At 38.5% G+C, this 18,053-nt stretch overlaps 1 protein-coding gene across 1 annotated transcript; it reads left to right on the forward strand.

Moving 5' to 3' along the window:
• Window positions 1-1,211: 1,211 nt before the first annotated feature.
• Window positions 1,212-11,356, forward strand: hspb12 (heat shock protein, alpha-crystallin-related, b12). Its single transcript, XM_028574013.1, has 4 exons — window positions 1,212-1,458; window positions 5,998-6,027; window positions 9,224-9,384; window positions 10,940-11,356. The coding sequence occupies exons 1-4, from the start codon at window positions 1,212-1,214 to the stop codon at window positions 11,129-11,131; spliced, it is 630 nt and encodes a 209-aa protein (XP_028429814.1). The 3' UTR covers window positions 11,132-11,356.
• The last annotated feature ends 6,697 nt before the right edge of the window (window positions 11,357-18,053 follow it).

The following is an 18,053-nucleotide window of genomic DNA, read 5'->3' on the forward strand; positions in this document are numbered from 1 at the left end:
GACACAGCAGTTGGCCTGACCTTTAGAGTTTAGGAGTACTGTTTGGGAGTTTCATGGTTGATTTGACAATGATTAATTGATGCCCAAAAAAACGCTAAATTGAGCTTTTTTGATTTTCTTTTTCTCTCCTTAGCTGTTCTGTGGCATGTCTGCTTTTGCCTCATTAGCATCATTTCATCATTCCCTCTCTTCGGAATTCAGCCAGAGTGCACCTCATGATACACCATCTGTTGGAGGTCAGGAGAGATACTGTGTTGTGGGCTCTGGAGACCACGGTGTGCCAACCAGAGACTAAAAGTATTCCCAGTGGGGACACTGGACCTCTGGCAGGAGAGCTGAAAGGATGAACTCCTTTACTGCTGACTGCGAGGAGCTGAAGGAGACTCTACATTTTAGAAATCTGTCTATTATCCTGCAATTTTTTCAGTGTCCCTGCTAATACTGAGGCTACATTATCCTGAAAAAAAAACACACGTACAAAGCATAAAAGTAATAATATGACAGTCTTGAATGTCATTGTTGACATTATAGGTATTGCCTGGAGGACAACTGTGTTGTCAATAGGTAAATGTCATTTCAATTAAAGCTTTTAAAGAGGGAATTTAAAAGTCAACTTGGGATGTATTTATCTTGGCTTTTGCACATTTTGTGATTTTGGCCTTAAATTTGTTTTCACAGGAAGCACTCTCCACTTCAAAGTTGAACTTAGAGTGTGTCTGTAATTCCATTAGCAGGTTTGCGAAACTTAAATGGCCAATTTTGTCTTGCATTATTGATAAGGTTCACATTCTGTGCCAGTCTAACTGACCACTCCACCATTCTGCTATTTATGACCACATGCTGGCAGCCTTTCCAAGTGGCCCCCTTCAGCCTTATCTCTGCTGTGTGTCTGAATAAGAAGGGGTCTCCACTCCTTATCAGTTTGTCCGTTACATTCCTGGCACCAGTGGTTAGACAAACTGCCATTTATGGCTAAAGGAAGAACACTACAGAGCACATGCTGTGCTTTACTGACCCACAATGCACCAGGACTTTATAAAAACCCACAACAAAGACCCCTTGGCAGTGAGTGAGAGGTTAATGGCTTTTGGTAAACCACTTCTTTGACTGTATTCTCAGTATTCATTCTGAGGTTTAACAGAAATCAAATTAGAGTAAGATCTTGTTTTCTGAGGCTGGGGCGTATTTAGAACGTGTGCATATTCTCTGCCATGGCATCACTGACATCTTCCAGCCGCAGATCCTCCTCATCCTACCGCTCATCGTCACGTTACAGCACCTCCAGCACCCATCGGTCAGAGGGCTCACTGGGTGGATCGTCAGATTCTTTGGATCCCCTTTTTGAGCCGTTTCTTGACTCTGCTGATCATTCCAGTCTGTTTGTAGAAGAGAGCCCCGGAGGACCCAGTTGTTTGGCCCCCTTCAGCAGACACAGCAGATCATCCTATGGATACACTGGTAAGGAAAGTGATTGATTGCTTTCTGTTATTGTACTCCAAATGCAGTTTATAATGTGGCAAGTGTTACCACTCAAAATTCTTAGTAATTTTTTAAAGAATTGGCCCTACATTTTTTGTAAAGAAGTAGACATGATGAAATCACAACTCTTGACAGATTTTATCATCTATTGCTATCCATCTACATACATGTAGTCCTAAGCTCATGTTTGAAACCATGAATTGGTTGAAAAGCTGACTTTGTCATGTTTCCAGCTAACTCATTTTAAAACAAGAATCCTGTAAAAGGGTCTTAAATATGCACTTGTCATATACAATCATTTGTTCAGTACCATAGGTATGTTTCTTATGTAACTTTTGTACATGACTTTAGTTAAGTATGTTGCGTAAGTAAGCTAGGTACGTAAAGTAAATAAGTCAACGTTTTCGGTTTGACACGGGACACGAACAATTCAATTCAATTCAATTCAATTTTATTTATAGTATCAAATCATAACAAGAGTTATCTCGAGACACTTTACAGATAGAGTAGGTCCAGACCACACTCTATAATTTACAAAGCCCCAACAATTCCAACAATTACAGTAATTCCCTCAAGAGCAAGCAGTGCGACAGTGGCAAGGAAAAACTCCCTCTTGGGAAGAAACCTCGGACAGACCCAGGCTCTTGGTAGGCGGTGTCTGACGGGCCGGTTGGGGGTGTGATGAACAGTGGCAATAATAGTCACATTAATAATGGAACAGTGACTGGATGTAGCGGGAAGCTGCAGGGTTCAGCCGGAAGAAGCATGACATTGCAGGGCACCGCTGAGCTCGGCAGGGAGTGCAGCAGGACCACGGCGACAGCTGGAACCAGGATCTTGGTGCCAACGTTCACCAAGGAAATACGCTGGAGGAAAAAACATAAGGACTCCGGGGAGTAAACTCCCCAGAAGCTAGAATTAGTAACAAGCATTTCTGGGACTGGATACACACAAATAGTAATAGTAAAAGTAATAGAAAGGGAGAGGAGAGAGCAGCTCAGTGTGTCAAAGGAAGGAAGGAAGTCCCCCGGCAGTCTAGAACTATAACAGCGTAACTATAACAGCGTAACTAAGAGAGACAGGTCATAAGGAAAGGTAGCTTTTTCGGGCTTAGAACTCTCCCCCTGCCGGATCGGGCTTGGCTGGCCTGCCTCCCTCTACTTTGTTATGTATTATTAGTCTAACAATTATGAAGAGAAGCAGGTGGGCCAGTTAGGTGAACACTGCAACTCCTCACTCCCTAACTATAAGCTTTATCAAATAGAAGAGTTTTAAGTTCATTCTTGAAAGCGATTACAGTTTCTGCCCCCCGAACCCAGATCGGGAGCTGGTTCCATAGGAGAGGAGCCTGATAACTGAAGGCTCTTGCTCCCATTCTACTTTTAGAGACTCTAGGTACCACCAGTAACTCTGCATTCTGGGAGCGCAGTGCTCTAGTGGGACAATAAGGTATTAGGAGCTCTTCTAGATATGATGGTGCTAGACCATTTAGAGCTTTGTAGGTCAATAGAAGGATTTTAAACTCAATCCTGGATTCAACAGGAAGCCAGTGCAGAGAAGCTAATACAGGAGAAATATGATCTCTTCTCTTAGTTCTTGTGAGAACACGCGCTGCAGCATTCTGGATCAGCTGGAGAGTCTTAAGGGACTTATTTGAGCAACCTGACAGTAGGGAGTTACAATAGTCCAGCCTGGAAGTAACAAATGCATGCACTAGTTTTTCAGCGTCGTTTTGAGACAGGATTTTCCTAATTTTGGCAATGTTACGAAGATGAAAAAAGGCAGTTCTTGAGGTTTGTTGTAGATTGGCATTAAAGGATATATCCTGATCAAAAATAACTCCTAAATTTCTGACAGTAGTGCTGGAGGCCAGGGCAATACCATCCAGAGTAGCTATATCTTTAGATAATGAGGTTCTGAGGTGTTTAGGTCCCAGTACAATAACTTCAGTTTTGTTAGGGTTTAACATCAGAAAATTATAGGTCATCCAGGATTTTATATCTTTAATGCACGTTTGAAATTTAGCTAGCTGACTGGTTTCGTCCGGTTTGATTGACAAGTATAATTGGGTGTCATCCGCATAACAGTGAAAGTTAATTGAGTGTTTCCTAATAATATTGCCTAGAGGAAGCATATATAAGGAGAATAGAATTGGTCCAAGCACTGAGCCTTGAGGAACCCCATGGCTAACTTTAGCGTACTTGGAGGATTTATCATTAACATTAACAAATTGAGATCGATCAGAGAAATAGGACTTAAACCAGCTTAGAGCAATTCCTTTAATGCCAACCAAGTGTTCCAATCTCTGTAACAGGATTGAATGGTCAATAGTGTCAAATGCAGCACTAAGATCTAGTAAAACAAGAATGGAGACAAGTCCTTTGTCTGCAGCAGTTAAAAGGTCGTTAGTAATTTTCACCAGTGCCGTCTCTGTGCTATGATGCTTTCTAAATCCTGATTGAAAGTCATCAAATAAACTATTGTTATGTAGAAAATCACATAACTGATTAGCAACCACCTTCTCAAGGATCTTGGAGAGAAAGGGAAGGTTAGATATAGGTCTATAGTTTGCTAAGACCTCAGGATCGAGGGTGGGTTTTTTTTCAGAAGAGGTTTTATCACAGCTACTTTAAATGACTGCGGTACATAACCTGTTAATAAGGACATATTGATCATATCTAGTAATGAAGTGTATACCACGGGTAACGCTTCTTTAAGTAGCCTCGTTGGGATGGGGTCTAAGAGACAGGTAGATGGCTTTGCTGAGGATATCTTTAATATTAATTGTTGAAGGTCTATAGGATAAAAGCAGTCTAAGTATATGTCGAGACTAGTCGTTATTTCTAGCGACTCTGCGTTTAAAGGTGAACCGTTAGAGGTTGAAGGCAAAAGGTGATGAATTTTATCTCTAATTGTTGTAATTTTATCATTAAAGAAGTTCATGAAGTCATCACTACTCAGAGCTAGAGGAATAGATGGCTCAGTAGAGCTGTGACTATCTGTCAGCCTGGCTACAGTGCTGAAAAGAAACCTTGGGTTGTTCTTGTTTTCTTCTATTAGTGATGAGTAATAGTCTGATCTGGCCTTTCTTAGGGCCTTCCTATAGGTTTTCAGACTTTCTTGCCAATCGAAACGGGATTCTTCCACTTTGGTGGAACGCCACTTACATTCGAGGTTTCGCGAGATTTGTTTTAATTTGCGGGTTTGGGAGTTATACCAAGGTGCTAATTTCCTTTGCTTCATCATCTTCTTTTCAGGGGAGCAACAGAGTCTAAGGTCGTCCGTGGGCAAGTCGTAGCACCGTCTACAAATGTATCAATTTGAGAGGGACTGAGGTTAACATAGAGGTCCTCGGTTATGTTAAGGCATGACATAGAGTCGAATGCTGTTGGAATATCTTCTTTAAATTTAGCTATAGCACTGTCAGATAGGCATCTGGTGTAGAAGCTTTTATCTAATTTAATATAGTCAGGTAGTAAGAATTCGAAAGTGATTAAAGAATGATCTGACAATACCGGATTCTCTTGGAAATATTATTAAATCCTCAATTTCAATACCATATGCCAGCACAAGGTCGAGGGTGTGGTTGAAACAGTGCGTCGCCTTGTGCACACTCTGACTGAAACCGATTGAATCCAGTAATGAGTTGAAAGCAGTACTAAGGCTATCATTGTCAACATCCACATGGATATTAAAATCACCTACAATAAGTACTTGGTCTGATTTAAGGACTAAACATGATAAAAACTCTGAGAATTCAGATAAAAATTCAGAATACGGACCTGGAGCCCTGTAAATAACAACAAATATAATTGGCTGTAATGTTTTCCATTTTGGATGTTGAAGATTAAGAACAAGACTTTCAAAGGAGTTATAATTTAATTTAGGTTTAGGAGTAATTAACAGGCTTGCATCAAAGATGGCTGCAACTCCCCCTCCTCGGCCTGAGCCTCTAGGAATTTGAGTATTAATATGACTGGGAGGAGTGGCTTCATTTAGACTGACATAGTCTTCATGGCCCAGCCAGGTTTCAGTAAGACAAAATAAATCAATGTTGTTATCTGATATCAACTCGTTAACCAATAATGCTTTAGAAGACAGAGATCTAATATTTAATAGTCCACATCTAATTTTCTTATTTTGTTCTATCGTTGCAGTCGTTTTAATTCCAATTAGGTTGTTAAGTATAGCGCATCTTTTGTTTACCTTTGATTTAACCGATCTGAGTCGGGGAGCAGACACCGTGCTTATTAGACTATGAGTGGGTGACTGCTCCAACGGAAGCACAGGGGGGCGTATTGCACTGCACCCCTGATTACTAATATCAAACTTGGGTTGTCATGGTTTATGTCTGATAAACTCGGTCAGATTTTTTGATATGAGAGCGGCTCCGTCCCAGGTGGGATGAATGCCGTCTCTCTCCATCAGACCAGGCTTTCCCCAGAACGCCCTCCAGTTATTCACATAGCCCACATCATTAGCTGGGCACCACCCCGACAACCAGCGGTGGAAGGATGACGTACGGCTGTACATTTCATCATTGGTCAGGTTTGGCAGGGGTCCAGAGAAAACTACTGAGTCCGACATAGTCTTTGCGTATACACAAAGTGACTCAACATTCAATTTAGTGATCTCTGATTTACGACCATTACCCCCTACGTGAAGTATGATCTTACTGTATTTACGCTTCTTTTTGGCCAGCAGCTCTAGATGGGTTTCTATATCGCCCGCTCTGGCCCCGGGGACACATATGACCGTAGGTACTTTAGCCGCTGGGGCCGCCGGCTTCACATATCGCAGTATAGAGTTCCCAATAACCAGAATCGGCTTCTCAGCGGGTGTATCACTGAGTAGGGAGAACCTGTTAGAGAGGCGAAGACGCTCCGGTTTAGAGCGACCGTCATCATGTGCACTCCCTGGTCTAGATCTAACGCTACGCTTCCCTCGGACAGTCACCCACTCGCCCGGCTGCTCGGGGTTTGACGGGGGACAGCTAGCAGAAGCTAAAGCAGCTAGAGAAGCTACAGTATGGTGGTCCGCATTAACCACATGGTGCTGGCTAGCTACGGAAGCATACGATTCTGATTCCACGGTGCGGAGCCGTGACTCAAATTCACTAAGCCTTGCCTCCAGAGCAGCGAATATACTACATTTATTACATGTATCGTTATCACTAAAGGAGGCAGAGGAATAGCTAAACATTTGACACACAGAGCAAGAAAGAGCAGGAGAGGGAGAGGAATAAGCCATTGCTAGTGGCTAAGCTAAAGTAGCTAACAGCGTTTTAACAATTGTAAATTCAGCGAGTCAGTCACTGTAAGTGAAGCTAAGTATAAGTGATTGAGTAAAACAGTTGTAATTCAAATGCAATCCAGGCAAATAGCCGCTAATTTAGCCAGTAAAGCAGAGTTCAATAAGTTTTTGCCGGAGCAGCAAACTAGCGTTTAACACGGGAACACCGGAAGTGACACAATACGCTCACCTTACACGTCAGCACGTCTGTCGTTCTTGGTGATAGTCAGACAAAAAGTCAGCATCCATACCACTTGATGATATATGTTGAAGATGATATTGTTCTTTTATTGCAGGATAGATAGTCTGAGTATTATAATGTAAGTAACATAAGGATAAATGTAAGATCAGATTGTTTTTTAGTTGTAACACAACCCTGTTTCGTTGCTTAGCCTACATTGATCATATTTTGTATTTTACCTTTTTAACAAGACAAAAGACAAGATGTTCAGGATGAAGATGTGTTTGGGAAATTTAATACTGTCTTGTAGTCTGGCTATCACCAGACCAAGCTCAATCTTTTAAGATTGAACATTAGTCTGGGGAGTCTGCTCTGTATTTTCTACTGCACAAGAGGCGTGATCAACGGGCATAGTTTAAATGACTCTGTACGCAATTGGATAGTCCTTCAACCAATCAGACCAACGATCCGGGTGACGTACAGCTGAGCTCCATTCTTTTGGCCACCAGCGGGGCTAGCTGGTAAATTAGGCTTTTACCAAAGCCGGTTGGTAGTAAGGCAAACACATCCTTCTTTTGTAGGAAATGTTCCAGGGCAAGTTTCTGTTCTGTTTTCAGAGAAAACTTGCCTTTGAAATCTTTTAAAACAGCAGCGACAGCGGCATCAACGGGCTGCTGCGCTTCGGTTGTCGCCATGTTGAATGCAAACAAAAAGCTGCTTGCCGTTGCTTCTCTATCTTCACCGTGTTAAACCCGCCAATAGCGTGCCAGGTGGTTAAGCCAGTTTGTGATTGGTCCCTGCAGATTTGTAACGGAAGCAGGATAGATAAACCATATGTCAATGAGATAAACGTACAGGTTTCCAGCCTGAGCTGCAGGGCGAAATCAAATCGCCAGCAGATCGGGCTGGGTTTACCCAGTCTAGCTGTCTTGGGTATTTTTTGTCATTATGTTGTGAAAAGGTTACATAAGCATCACCATGATCAACAGCTCTGGAACAGTCAAAGCTTTAGTGCCTTGCCTATACCATGGTTGCATATTTTGAGGCATAGGGTAGAGCGTTTTTCAATCACTTTCTTCACCAGCAGGAAGGAGATATTAGTATATCACATTACAGAGTTGGGCTGATTGAAAGAAAAAATGCCACAGAGAAGAAAAAGACCTGCTGCTCAGACAGCGTAATGAGCCAGAGTCGTGAGTGCTTCTGTGCTTTCTCTGTGAGAAAAAAGCCTGTATTGCTCCAGACTTTGTCTACTGAGCCACATAAAAAAATAATTGGTGAAAAAATAATACTAATACTAAATAATAAAACTGGAGTGCTAATCCAAAACACAGGAGCCTAATATGAAGTATTAAAACAGTTCTGCTGCCGCACAAAGCAGTAACAACCAAAAAGGTTTATTACTGGTGTGACACTACAGGTGGATTATAGCATAATCAATAATCAGGCTTAAATTTGATTTCACTGACCCATTTGGAATATTTTAGTGCTCAAATGTCAAATAAAATGAAAAAGAAGATCTAAAAATGGTCCCACTGAGTATCTTCTTTAGTGAAAGATTGTCTCCTTCCAGACTGTAAACCACATTTACAGCCAAAACAGAAGCTGCAGTCTTGTGGTGTTTAATGGCCTTTGTGTTCTATTCCGAACATAAAATACAAAAAAAAACAAAAAACCACAGAACCACTTGGCCTGAACATATGGAGCACCAAAGACATTATGAAATACATAACGCATGACTAAATTGTGTAAAATGTAAAAATTAACCACTATTTGTGAAATGTTTCAAGAAAACGATTAGTATGAAATGTTATTTTGTCATTCTGATATTTATAATAAACAAGTTTAAATAAATAAATTAATGGAGTTCACTTTTATTTCATTACAGAGTGTATTTCTCTTTTCAAAAGCCCATAATGACATTAAAAATGAAAAGAAAAGAATAATTGCTTTAAAGTAATACAGAGAAAGAAAAAGTTGAATTTATTTACAGTACAGTGTAAATGTATTCTGAAAGTAAAACAGATCATGTATTATAATCTATAGCCCAAACTTATTCATATTGAGCATGCTATAATTCATAATTCTTATACATTTCATTAATTTATACTTCTCAACATTCCCATTGATATTTCCATAATATTCCATTAATTGTATTATTATTGTTAGATTTCAATATGTATGAAATAAAAGGTTTAACCATCCATCTAACCATGGTCTTAGATGTTCTATATTGTTCTAAGCGGACCCTCCTCTGTTGTTTCCCTGCAGCTCCTGTAGGCAGTACTTTGACAGGCCGACAGAGCAGCACAGGTGGCGGGGTGCGATGTCTGGGAGATAGCTACTACATGTCAGCTGACGTCAGCCAGTTTGAGCCACATGACGTAGTGGTGATGGCCTACAACCACCATGTTGTCATTCATGCCCAGAAGGTGTGTGTGTTTAAATTAGCAGAGGTGTGTTGTTGTACTTTTGAGTGTGTGTATGAGGGAACAAGTAGATCATATATGAATATGATTCACACACACTTGGCTTAACGCCAATATTATAATAAAATGTTTTCTGCTGACAATAATGATACAAATGAAACAGCAACTGCTACACACTAGTGCAGAAATAATTGGTCATTTAAGTGGTGGGTTGATAAACTGAAGATTATTGATGGATCAATTGTTTAAGTCATTTATCAAGCACAAAATCTATAATGTTTTCAGTTTCTCAAGTGTGTGGATTTGCTGCGTTTCTTTGTTTTATAAATGAATAGATTCATTTTATAATTTTCATTAAATCTGAGAGCACAAGGGGATCAGAATAATTTTTTAAAGTTATGTTTCACAAAGTTGCGTGGCTATTCTCTCATTTATGCACAACTGGTTTCCATGCCGTAACCTTTGGTGAGCAGTTGTGGTGGTGGTGAAGTATTCTGATCCGTAAAATATAAACATTTCACATATTTACACAACTAATAAAAATCATTAAATCATAAAACATATTGCTACAAGTAAAAGTCCTGCATCAAAAATGTTTGTGTTATATTATTAGTTTTATTAAGTATTATTATGTTGTACTGCTGGATTATTATTACTGATACATTAATACATTAGCAGAATTTTACCATTGGTAAAGATAGAGCTAATTGGACTTACATAATATAATGGACGTACATAATATGTGTGTTTAACCAAAGTAAATGGAGCTGTCAATGTAGCCTAAATGAATAGTACAGTATTTGCCTCTGACATGTAGTGAAGTAGAATTATAAAGTAGCATAAAATGGAAATATTCAAGTAAAGTACAAAACTTTCCACCACTGAAGATGATCACAAGCTGAAATGTATGTGTGTATATATATATATATATATATATATATGATGATGATTGTCTTCTCATGAACAAACAGTGGTTGATCAGTTCTAAGAAGAAGTAAAGAATCAAACAAACAAACTGCGTCCATATCATTTCAGACACATGTTCTGTCAGCTTGCTTGCTGCCATCCAGCCTTCTCCTTTTTGTCCCTCACTGTTTGATGTTAATCATGTTTAAAAGGTGAGAGAATCAAAGAAGAAGAAGAAGGGGGAAAGCCGAGGAAGATCGTTTTAATAGGGGTCAGCAGACAAATTGGCAAAACCCCACGTTCAACTCACCTTAAATGCCTGTATCAGCATTAAAACATGTCTTCAGAGAGAACAAGTCCGTGTTCATTTCCTTTCCCCTCTCCTCCCTTTTCTGTCTCTCTCCACCACCAGCATTGACCTCTTCGCTCTTTTCTCTATCACTGGTTCTCACCCTCTTTTCTCGCCCTCGCACCTCGCTTGGCCCTGTTGCTCTTCTCACTTTCTTCTCCCGTCCTCCAGTGCTCAACGACCTTTCTTCTCATCATCTTTTCTTCCCTCTGTTTACCCCTTTCCAACAGCTGCCCCCTCCTTCTACAGATCAATCCCTACATGCACAGCATCTTTCTTTAAACTTCTGTCTCTGTCCTTCAGGTACTAGATGATGGAAGTGTCAGTGACACATTCACCCATAAGTCCCTGTTTCCGGAGGATATGGACCCATTGTCGGTCAGTGGGACCCTTAACCCTGATGGTACCCTGGTGGTGAGTGTCCACCGGACCACGACCCTGGGTGAGCTGGAGGCCCTGGGTGTCCCCACCTACCGCAGTGAAGCTCACCTTTGACTTAATGTGGCTTCATCTTCTCACAGTATCTCAGCTTTTTTTTATATTATTTGATGACAGTGTTGTGAGGTACACTCACCTATCAAGCCGATCAAGGCATTATAATTTAAATGTCTGTGAATAACAAGTTATTTTTCTGTTCAGCACACTTTGGTCCATTTGGAACATATCACAGAAACTTCTGTGAAGATTGCGATGACATTTAATATTAACATTAATGACTTGAATAATGATTATTTATATCATTGAAATTGGTGACCCCCGGACCTTTTGTCCGGCACCACAGGTCAAATCTTTCCCTTCATCAGTGGGATGGGGGTTGCTGTCTGCCACAGTATCTTTTTATTTATTAATTACTACTAGTCAGATATTTTTGAGTGGCTTTCATTTTTTACTATGACATACTGCACACAGACTATGAAACCCTCCAAAAGTGCATGTTTAACTATTAATAAATTATAATCTACTTTTTTTATATGGATCTTCTAAATTTGTGCTGTACATTTAACATTTTACAATTACAGCAAGCCGGCAACTTTGTCTGTAGTGTCAAACTAAATTGTATGAGGAATTTGTCTTTTCTCAGACATGCAATAAATGTGGTTTTTTTTGTTTTCTTTTACAAATAAAACATGTTTAAGAAGCTTTTTTTTATTGTAAAGGTTGTTGTTGTGTGTGACTGCTTCTTCATCCAAACTGAAGCAAATAATCCTGTTTACTATCATCTTAAAATGAACTACGAATATTATATCATTATATTCCACATTTTTCCAACATTATTGGTGTTATTCAACTATTCAATGATATTCATACTAATTTAACCCATTCCAACTATTCTCACTACTTCACCTTCTTCTTACACATTTAAGACAGCAATCCAGTGTAGCGTCAGCCTTTTCCAAAAACAAAATATTTCACATCTTTAAGACATTATTCTTATTATACTTTTCAATGATATTCATCCTAATTAAAACCATTCCCACTTTTTCAACTAAAAGCAATTAAAATACACCACATCTTTCAAACATTCTGGGTATTATTCAACTGTTCAAAGACATTCATTCTAATTAAACCCATTCCCACTTTTTCAACTATTCTCACTTCTCTTCTTACACAATTCAAGCTAGCAATCCAATGTAGCGTCAGCCTTTCAACATAGAGCATTCACACCCCAATTTCTTCAGAAATTGCATTCTTCAGTTATTATTATTATTGTGTGAATGCTGATTCAGCAGCATTCACAGTATTGTTATCCGATTCTTCCGTACAATCTTCGGTCGCCTATTTCTTCTGCACACTTTTAGCTACAAAAGACATTAAAATATCAAAATGTTCAGCTCTTTAATGACATTAGTTCTTGTATTCAACTTTTCTCCACCATTCATAGTTATTAAAATATTAAGCTTTTTTCTTTTTACATTGAAAGTCAAAGTAGAAGTCTTTAAATGCTCTTCAGGGTACTTCCATTTCTAAATGCTACTCCTCCCACATACTTTCACCTACAGATGTAATTCAAACTTGAAACTTGATTTTATGGCCTGCTCAGTGTGTTTGATGTCACAGCTACAGTGCAGAGGAGACAGAACATTGTCTTAAAACTTTTTCTTTAACTTTCTCTCACGGCCACAACTCTTATTTCTCATACACCATTTATACATCAAAATTTAGATACACTTGTCTACTTTCAGCCGATGTGCTCATTTAAACAATAGGAATATACATTTGGCTCAGTGCGCCTCCAAATGACAAGAGCCACAAGCATTCCTTCATTGACAGCCCTTGTTAAACATCCTCATTATTTCTGGATGAAAGCACAGAGTACCAGTTTTTCAATTCGCTGACATAACCTCATTTTTTTTAACTTTAGCAAGTATACTATGCTTTTTTTTGACATTTTTCAACAAACTATACTATGACTTTCTTTGACATACTATACTATGACTTTCATGACTTTTTATGATTTTCTTCAACATACTATACCATGACGTTTTAATGACTTTTTTTTTTTACTTTTTTCAAAATACTGTACTATGACTTTTTTTTGACAAACTATACTATGACTTTTTTTACTTTTTTCAAAATACTATACTATGACTTTTTATGACTTTTTCAACACACTATACTATGACTTTATTCAACTTTTTTTGACATACTATGCTATGACTTTCTTTGACATACTATACTATGACTTTTTCGACTTAATATAGTATGACTTTTTTCGAATTAATATAGTATGACTTTTTTCAACATACCATACTGTGACTTTTGACTTCTTTTCTACATACTATACTATAATTTTTTTTTTTTTTTTTTTCAACATACCATCTAACATTCGACTTACTATGACTTTTTAATGTCTTTTTCTCCACGTTATACCATGACTTTTTATGACTTGTTTTAGACATACTATGCTGTGACATTTTGACTTTTTATACTATGACTGTTTTATCACTTCTTGCAAACTAACATTCAATCCTATGTCTTTCTTTGACATACTATATTATGACTTTGTTATCACTTTTTTAGGTGCCATTCCTCAAAATGTTTTGAATATACAGTATTATTTTTTCAATAATAATAAAAGAAAAAGCAATTTCCCTATAGATTTTGTGTCTCATGGGGTTTTTGCATCTCTTTGTAGTCGTGTTTTATTGCTTTTTGGTCGCGGTTTTGCTTGGGGTTGTTTTGAGTATCTTTGTAGTTGGTTTGTGTCCCTTTGTGATAGTTATGCATCTATTTTTCATCATTTTGGACCCTTATTGTCACCATATCTGTGTCTAAAACATTGGGAAAGCCAGAGGAGATCATAAATAAATGACACTCAAAAAGCTAAAAGACAGGTGCCTGGGTAGCTCACCTGGTAGAGTGTGTGCTCATATATAGAGGTTTACTCCTTGGCACAGCGGCCGCAGGTTCAACTCAGACCTGCAGCCCTTTGCTGCATGTGATTCCCCCTCTCTCTCCCCTTTCATGTCTTCAGATGTCCTATAAAACTAAAGGCCTAAAATAATCCCTAAAAAAAAATTCTTTTTTCGACAAACTATACTATGACTTTTTTATCAACTTTTTCCGATAAACTATCCTATACTTCTATATGAATTTTTTTGACATACTATACTATGACCTTTTAAATCACTTTTTTTGATAAACTATACTATGACTTTTTCACCACTTTATTCAACATACCTATACTATAACTTTTTGACATGCTATATTATGAAAGTTCTTTAAAACAAAACCTTGGGTTAGCCTATTCTTCGTGTGTTTGTCACTACAAGCAACCCCTTTTTAAAATGTCATTCGATCCATTGTAAAATATCGAAATTAGGGCTGTCAATTGGCTAAAATATTTAATCGCAAACTATTCACATTTTTTATCTGTTCTTTTGTCTGGCTAAGTCTTGAAAACTTGCACACACTCAGATAGGCATACAGTCACTCACACACACATGTTCATAACCCAGTTTTGTAACAGGAAGGTGTTGGAGTCACATCACTACTGCAATTAACTAGCAATTTGATTAGAGTGGATTCTAGATTATATAGGTACAAATTACAACAGAATGTAAAAAATATATTTCTACAACACACACACACACACACACACACACACACACACACACACACACACACACACACACACCGAGGGACGGAGCTGCAGCCTACTTAACGAATATGAACTTGTTTAGTTCATTACGCACTCTTCACCCATTACAGTCCAGATGCTTTCCTTTCATTCAAAAACAGCAAGACAACAGATGATGAAGGTATGTGTGCATGTATGTGTGTGTGTGTGTGTGTGTGTGTGTGTGTGTGTTGAATGAGGAAGCACCAGATGGAGGGGACAGAAAAACCCTGACAAAGAAACAAACGCATAGTCACAAAATTGAGACTGTGAAAAAAAGTGTGCAGATCTGAGCACTTAACACTCCCCATGGGAAAGCACAACAAGGAACACAATTTCAGTTGAGTTTAGAGTTTATTACTGGTATTGAAGTGCTGCACTTGACTTACTTTAATATTTTGGGAGTGGTTCTTAGTTACAACACTTTACACCGCTGTGTCAGAAATTAAGGTTCACATGCTGGAGGACCAAAATTGCACAATGAGGTATTTTAAGAGAAGGGCATCATGGCTGAGCAGAGCTAGTTCCCCTGCCCCACCCAAACTAATTCTTTTAGGGGTGGTACAAAACACTTGGAAGTATTTTTTGTGTCCCACGTCATGGATGGATGCTCTGATGAACATTGTCATGTAATATTTCCTAACTTTCCTGACTTGACGACTCGATGAACTGAGTGTATGACTGCACCATTACACTCACTATCCTGCAATAGATTATGGGGTGCTGTTGTTGGAGTTACCATAATTACCAGTTTCTGACTTGTAAATACTGCTCATGCAAACGTGTTATAAATTACAATTGTGAAACAGATTTTTCTATCCAATTTTGCACAAAGCAATACGTAAGTGCCTACTGTATACCTTATGTCAGCCAAAGTATGTGACAAATCAGATATAATGGCGCGTTCATGCCACCTCGGAATAACAGGGACCGCCCCCGTGGTTACGTTGTTTTTCCGATTGGCAGCGTTCAAATGGCCGGGATGCGTGTTCTTCTTCTTCTGTTATATTGGCGTTTGGCATAGCATTTGCCATCATTTTTAATTCATTCTTAAATAGACATAACTGTTACCTGCCATCGTTCAAACACTTCATAGAATTGGTTGTGGTGTACATTGTTTTCAGCTTATTTCCACACATATCGTGAGTGTTAGTGTAGCTGTAAAGTTATTTCTTGTTGTAGGGAGCTGGAAATACATCAGTATTCAGCTCAAAATACCACTATGCTTAAGACACTAGTATGGCTATATTATTATAGACTCATAATCTTGTTGTATTTTTGCCTTTACGTTTGTTAATCTGTTGGTCAGTTCTTGTTTAAAGTTCATTTATTTGTGTCTGTATTTATGTGTATTTTCCTAAATAAAAGGTCTTTACTAGTGCAATGAAATAATCTTAAACTGGAAATCTGTTCTCCAATAGCAAGAAAAACACCTCGTTAAATGGTTTGTTCACTGAGGTAGATTTGGGCAGATTGAATTATAGGGTATGAATATGCTCATCTGATCAAAATGCATGGTCAGGAACACATATTGTATAAAGCCTTTAAATCCCTGTGCTCTAAAAAGATTTGGGACAAAAATAACTAATTTCAACATTATTGTGGCATTACAGTGTTTGCTTCCCCACTGGGATTATCATCGGAACACAAAAACAACACTCCAGGTGCTTTCCAGCTGTTACTGAATGGAAAAAGAGGACAGGCAGCTGCAGAATATCAGGAGATATAAAACAGAAAAAATCTTCAACAAAATAATTGTTAAAATCTCATTTATTCATCCCTGATATACAAAACAATGTTTCATTTTTCGGTGTGAAAAATAGCTCTGGATTTTGTTCAGCTCCGTCTGGTTTGGCCCTTGGGGTTTGCTGTAGCGGAGGGCCTCCAGTACATTGTACATTCCCTAAGCCCATGGAGTGCATACAAGATAACCCTCAACATGGTGATGGTGGGAGCTGAGAGTGCTGGCTACAGTTCATGCAGCAGATTCACCACAGAGCCTTTTAAGACGAGACGGGGAAGGTTTCCAAAAGCCAAAAATAAAGAGTCTAAGCCACTTCTCTTCTTGAACAAAGGCTGTCCTTAAATATCTTAATGCTGATTCTAGTGAGATTCTGACAGCTTTTATTTAGGCTTTTGGGAAACTTTCCCTGAGTCACTGAAATATCACTTCATCCCACACAAGCTCCTGTGTGAGCGTCAGTTCTCCTCATATACATACATCTTTTTACACTTTTCAGGTTTCTTTACAAAAATAAGGTTATCTTGCATTCATGTCATCAATTAAAACTGGATTACAAAATGAGAAGAACAACAGTTATTGCACAAATTGATTACCTACAAGATCATCCATAAAAAGAATGAAAAACTATTTTTTTTTTTTTTACATCTTCTACTTTGATTAATACAGACAAATAAATATGCATCTACCTGCGTCTATATATGTCTGGTAGCAAATGAGATGAAAGATTCTGAAATGTTTGCAGAGGGGAAGGCTCTGGCAGAAGGCAGAATAATGAAAATCAATGAAAAGCGCAAATAAATGAACAGAACCAAATCAGACTAGTGGATCTCTGTCAGTCTCTGGGGTAACAGATGTGGGGGGCACTGACGACAACGACAGGTTGCCATGGTGACATTTACACACCCTGCCGACACATCATCCACCCCGCTTACATATTTGTGTGTGAAAATTGCCTCGTCTACCTGCGTATGACTAGAAAACCAGACCCAAACATTAGTGGATTGCTTATTCCTGTTGATGAAGAAGAGGAGTAGATGCAGGCACTTGTGGAATGAACATGTCACCAATAGACCACATGCAGGTTCCTTCAACAGTAACTTCCCTTGGCTTCACAATAACATTTTTTTTTCGCTATCCGGCAGCCATTGCAAGCCTTCACCCCTTTAGTGTTATTTGCACTTTAAAAATACATGTCTTAGTAGAAATCTTACAGACAGCATGTCAACAGATAACAAACCCATAAAGGACAGCATTAAAATCAATCTCTTTGTGAAAAAATCAGTCAAATGTGAGAATAAAAACAATATAAAACAAGCCCTCCAAATCTCTTTCAAATAGAGATTAGTCAAAGATTTTAGATTGGTTAAGACATTACATTTTTATTAAAGATTTTAAATTACAGGAATGATGTTAAATATATTAATCTGTAAATATTACTTTGCAAAGAGATCATCCCCAGTTTAAAATCAGCGATAAATAAAGCTCAATGGGTGAATGGAACATGCCTATCAAAGTGAAATAATCCGACTCAATACGTATAAAATAAGATACTG

The sequence above is a fragment of the Perca flavescens genome, chromosome 3 (assembly GCF_004354835.1).
Source record: "Perca flavescens isolate YP-PL-M2 chromosome 3, PFLA_1.0, whole genome shotgun sequence".
Taxonomy (NCBI): Eukaryota; Metazoa; Chordata; class Actinopteri; order Perciformes; family Percidae; genus Perca; species Perca flavescens.

What these genes read in the sequence shown, in the direction of transcription:
- hspb12 (XM_028574013.1), top strand. Translation starts at nt 1,212, where the DNA reads ATGGCATCACTGACATCTTCCAGCCGCAGATCCTCCTCATCCTACCGC. An exon ending in ATCATCCTATGGATACACTG is followed by an intron (nt 1,459 to 5,997) that starts GTAAGGAAAGTG and finishes GTGGAAGGATGA; the next exon opens with CGTACGGCTGTACATTTCAT. An exon ending in TTGTCATTCATGCCCAGAAG is followed by an intron (nt 9,385 to 10,939) that starts GTGTGTGTGTTT and finishes TCTGTCCTTCAG; the next exon opens with GTACTAGATGATGGAAGTGT.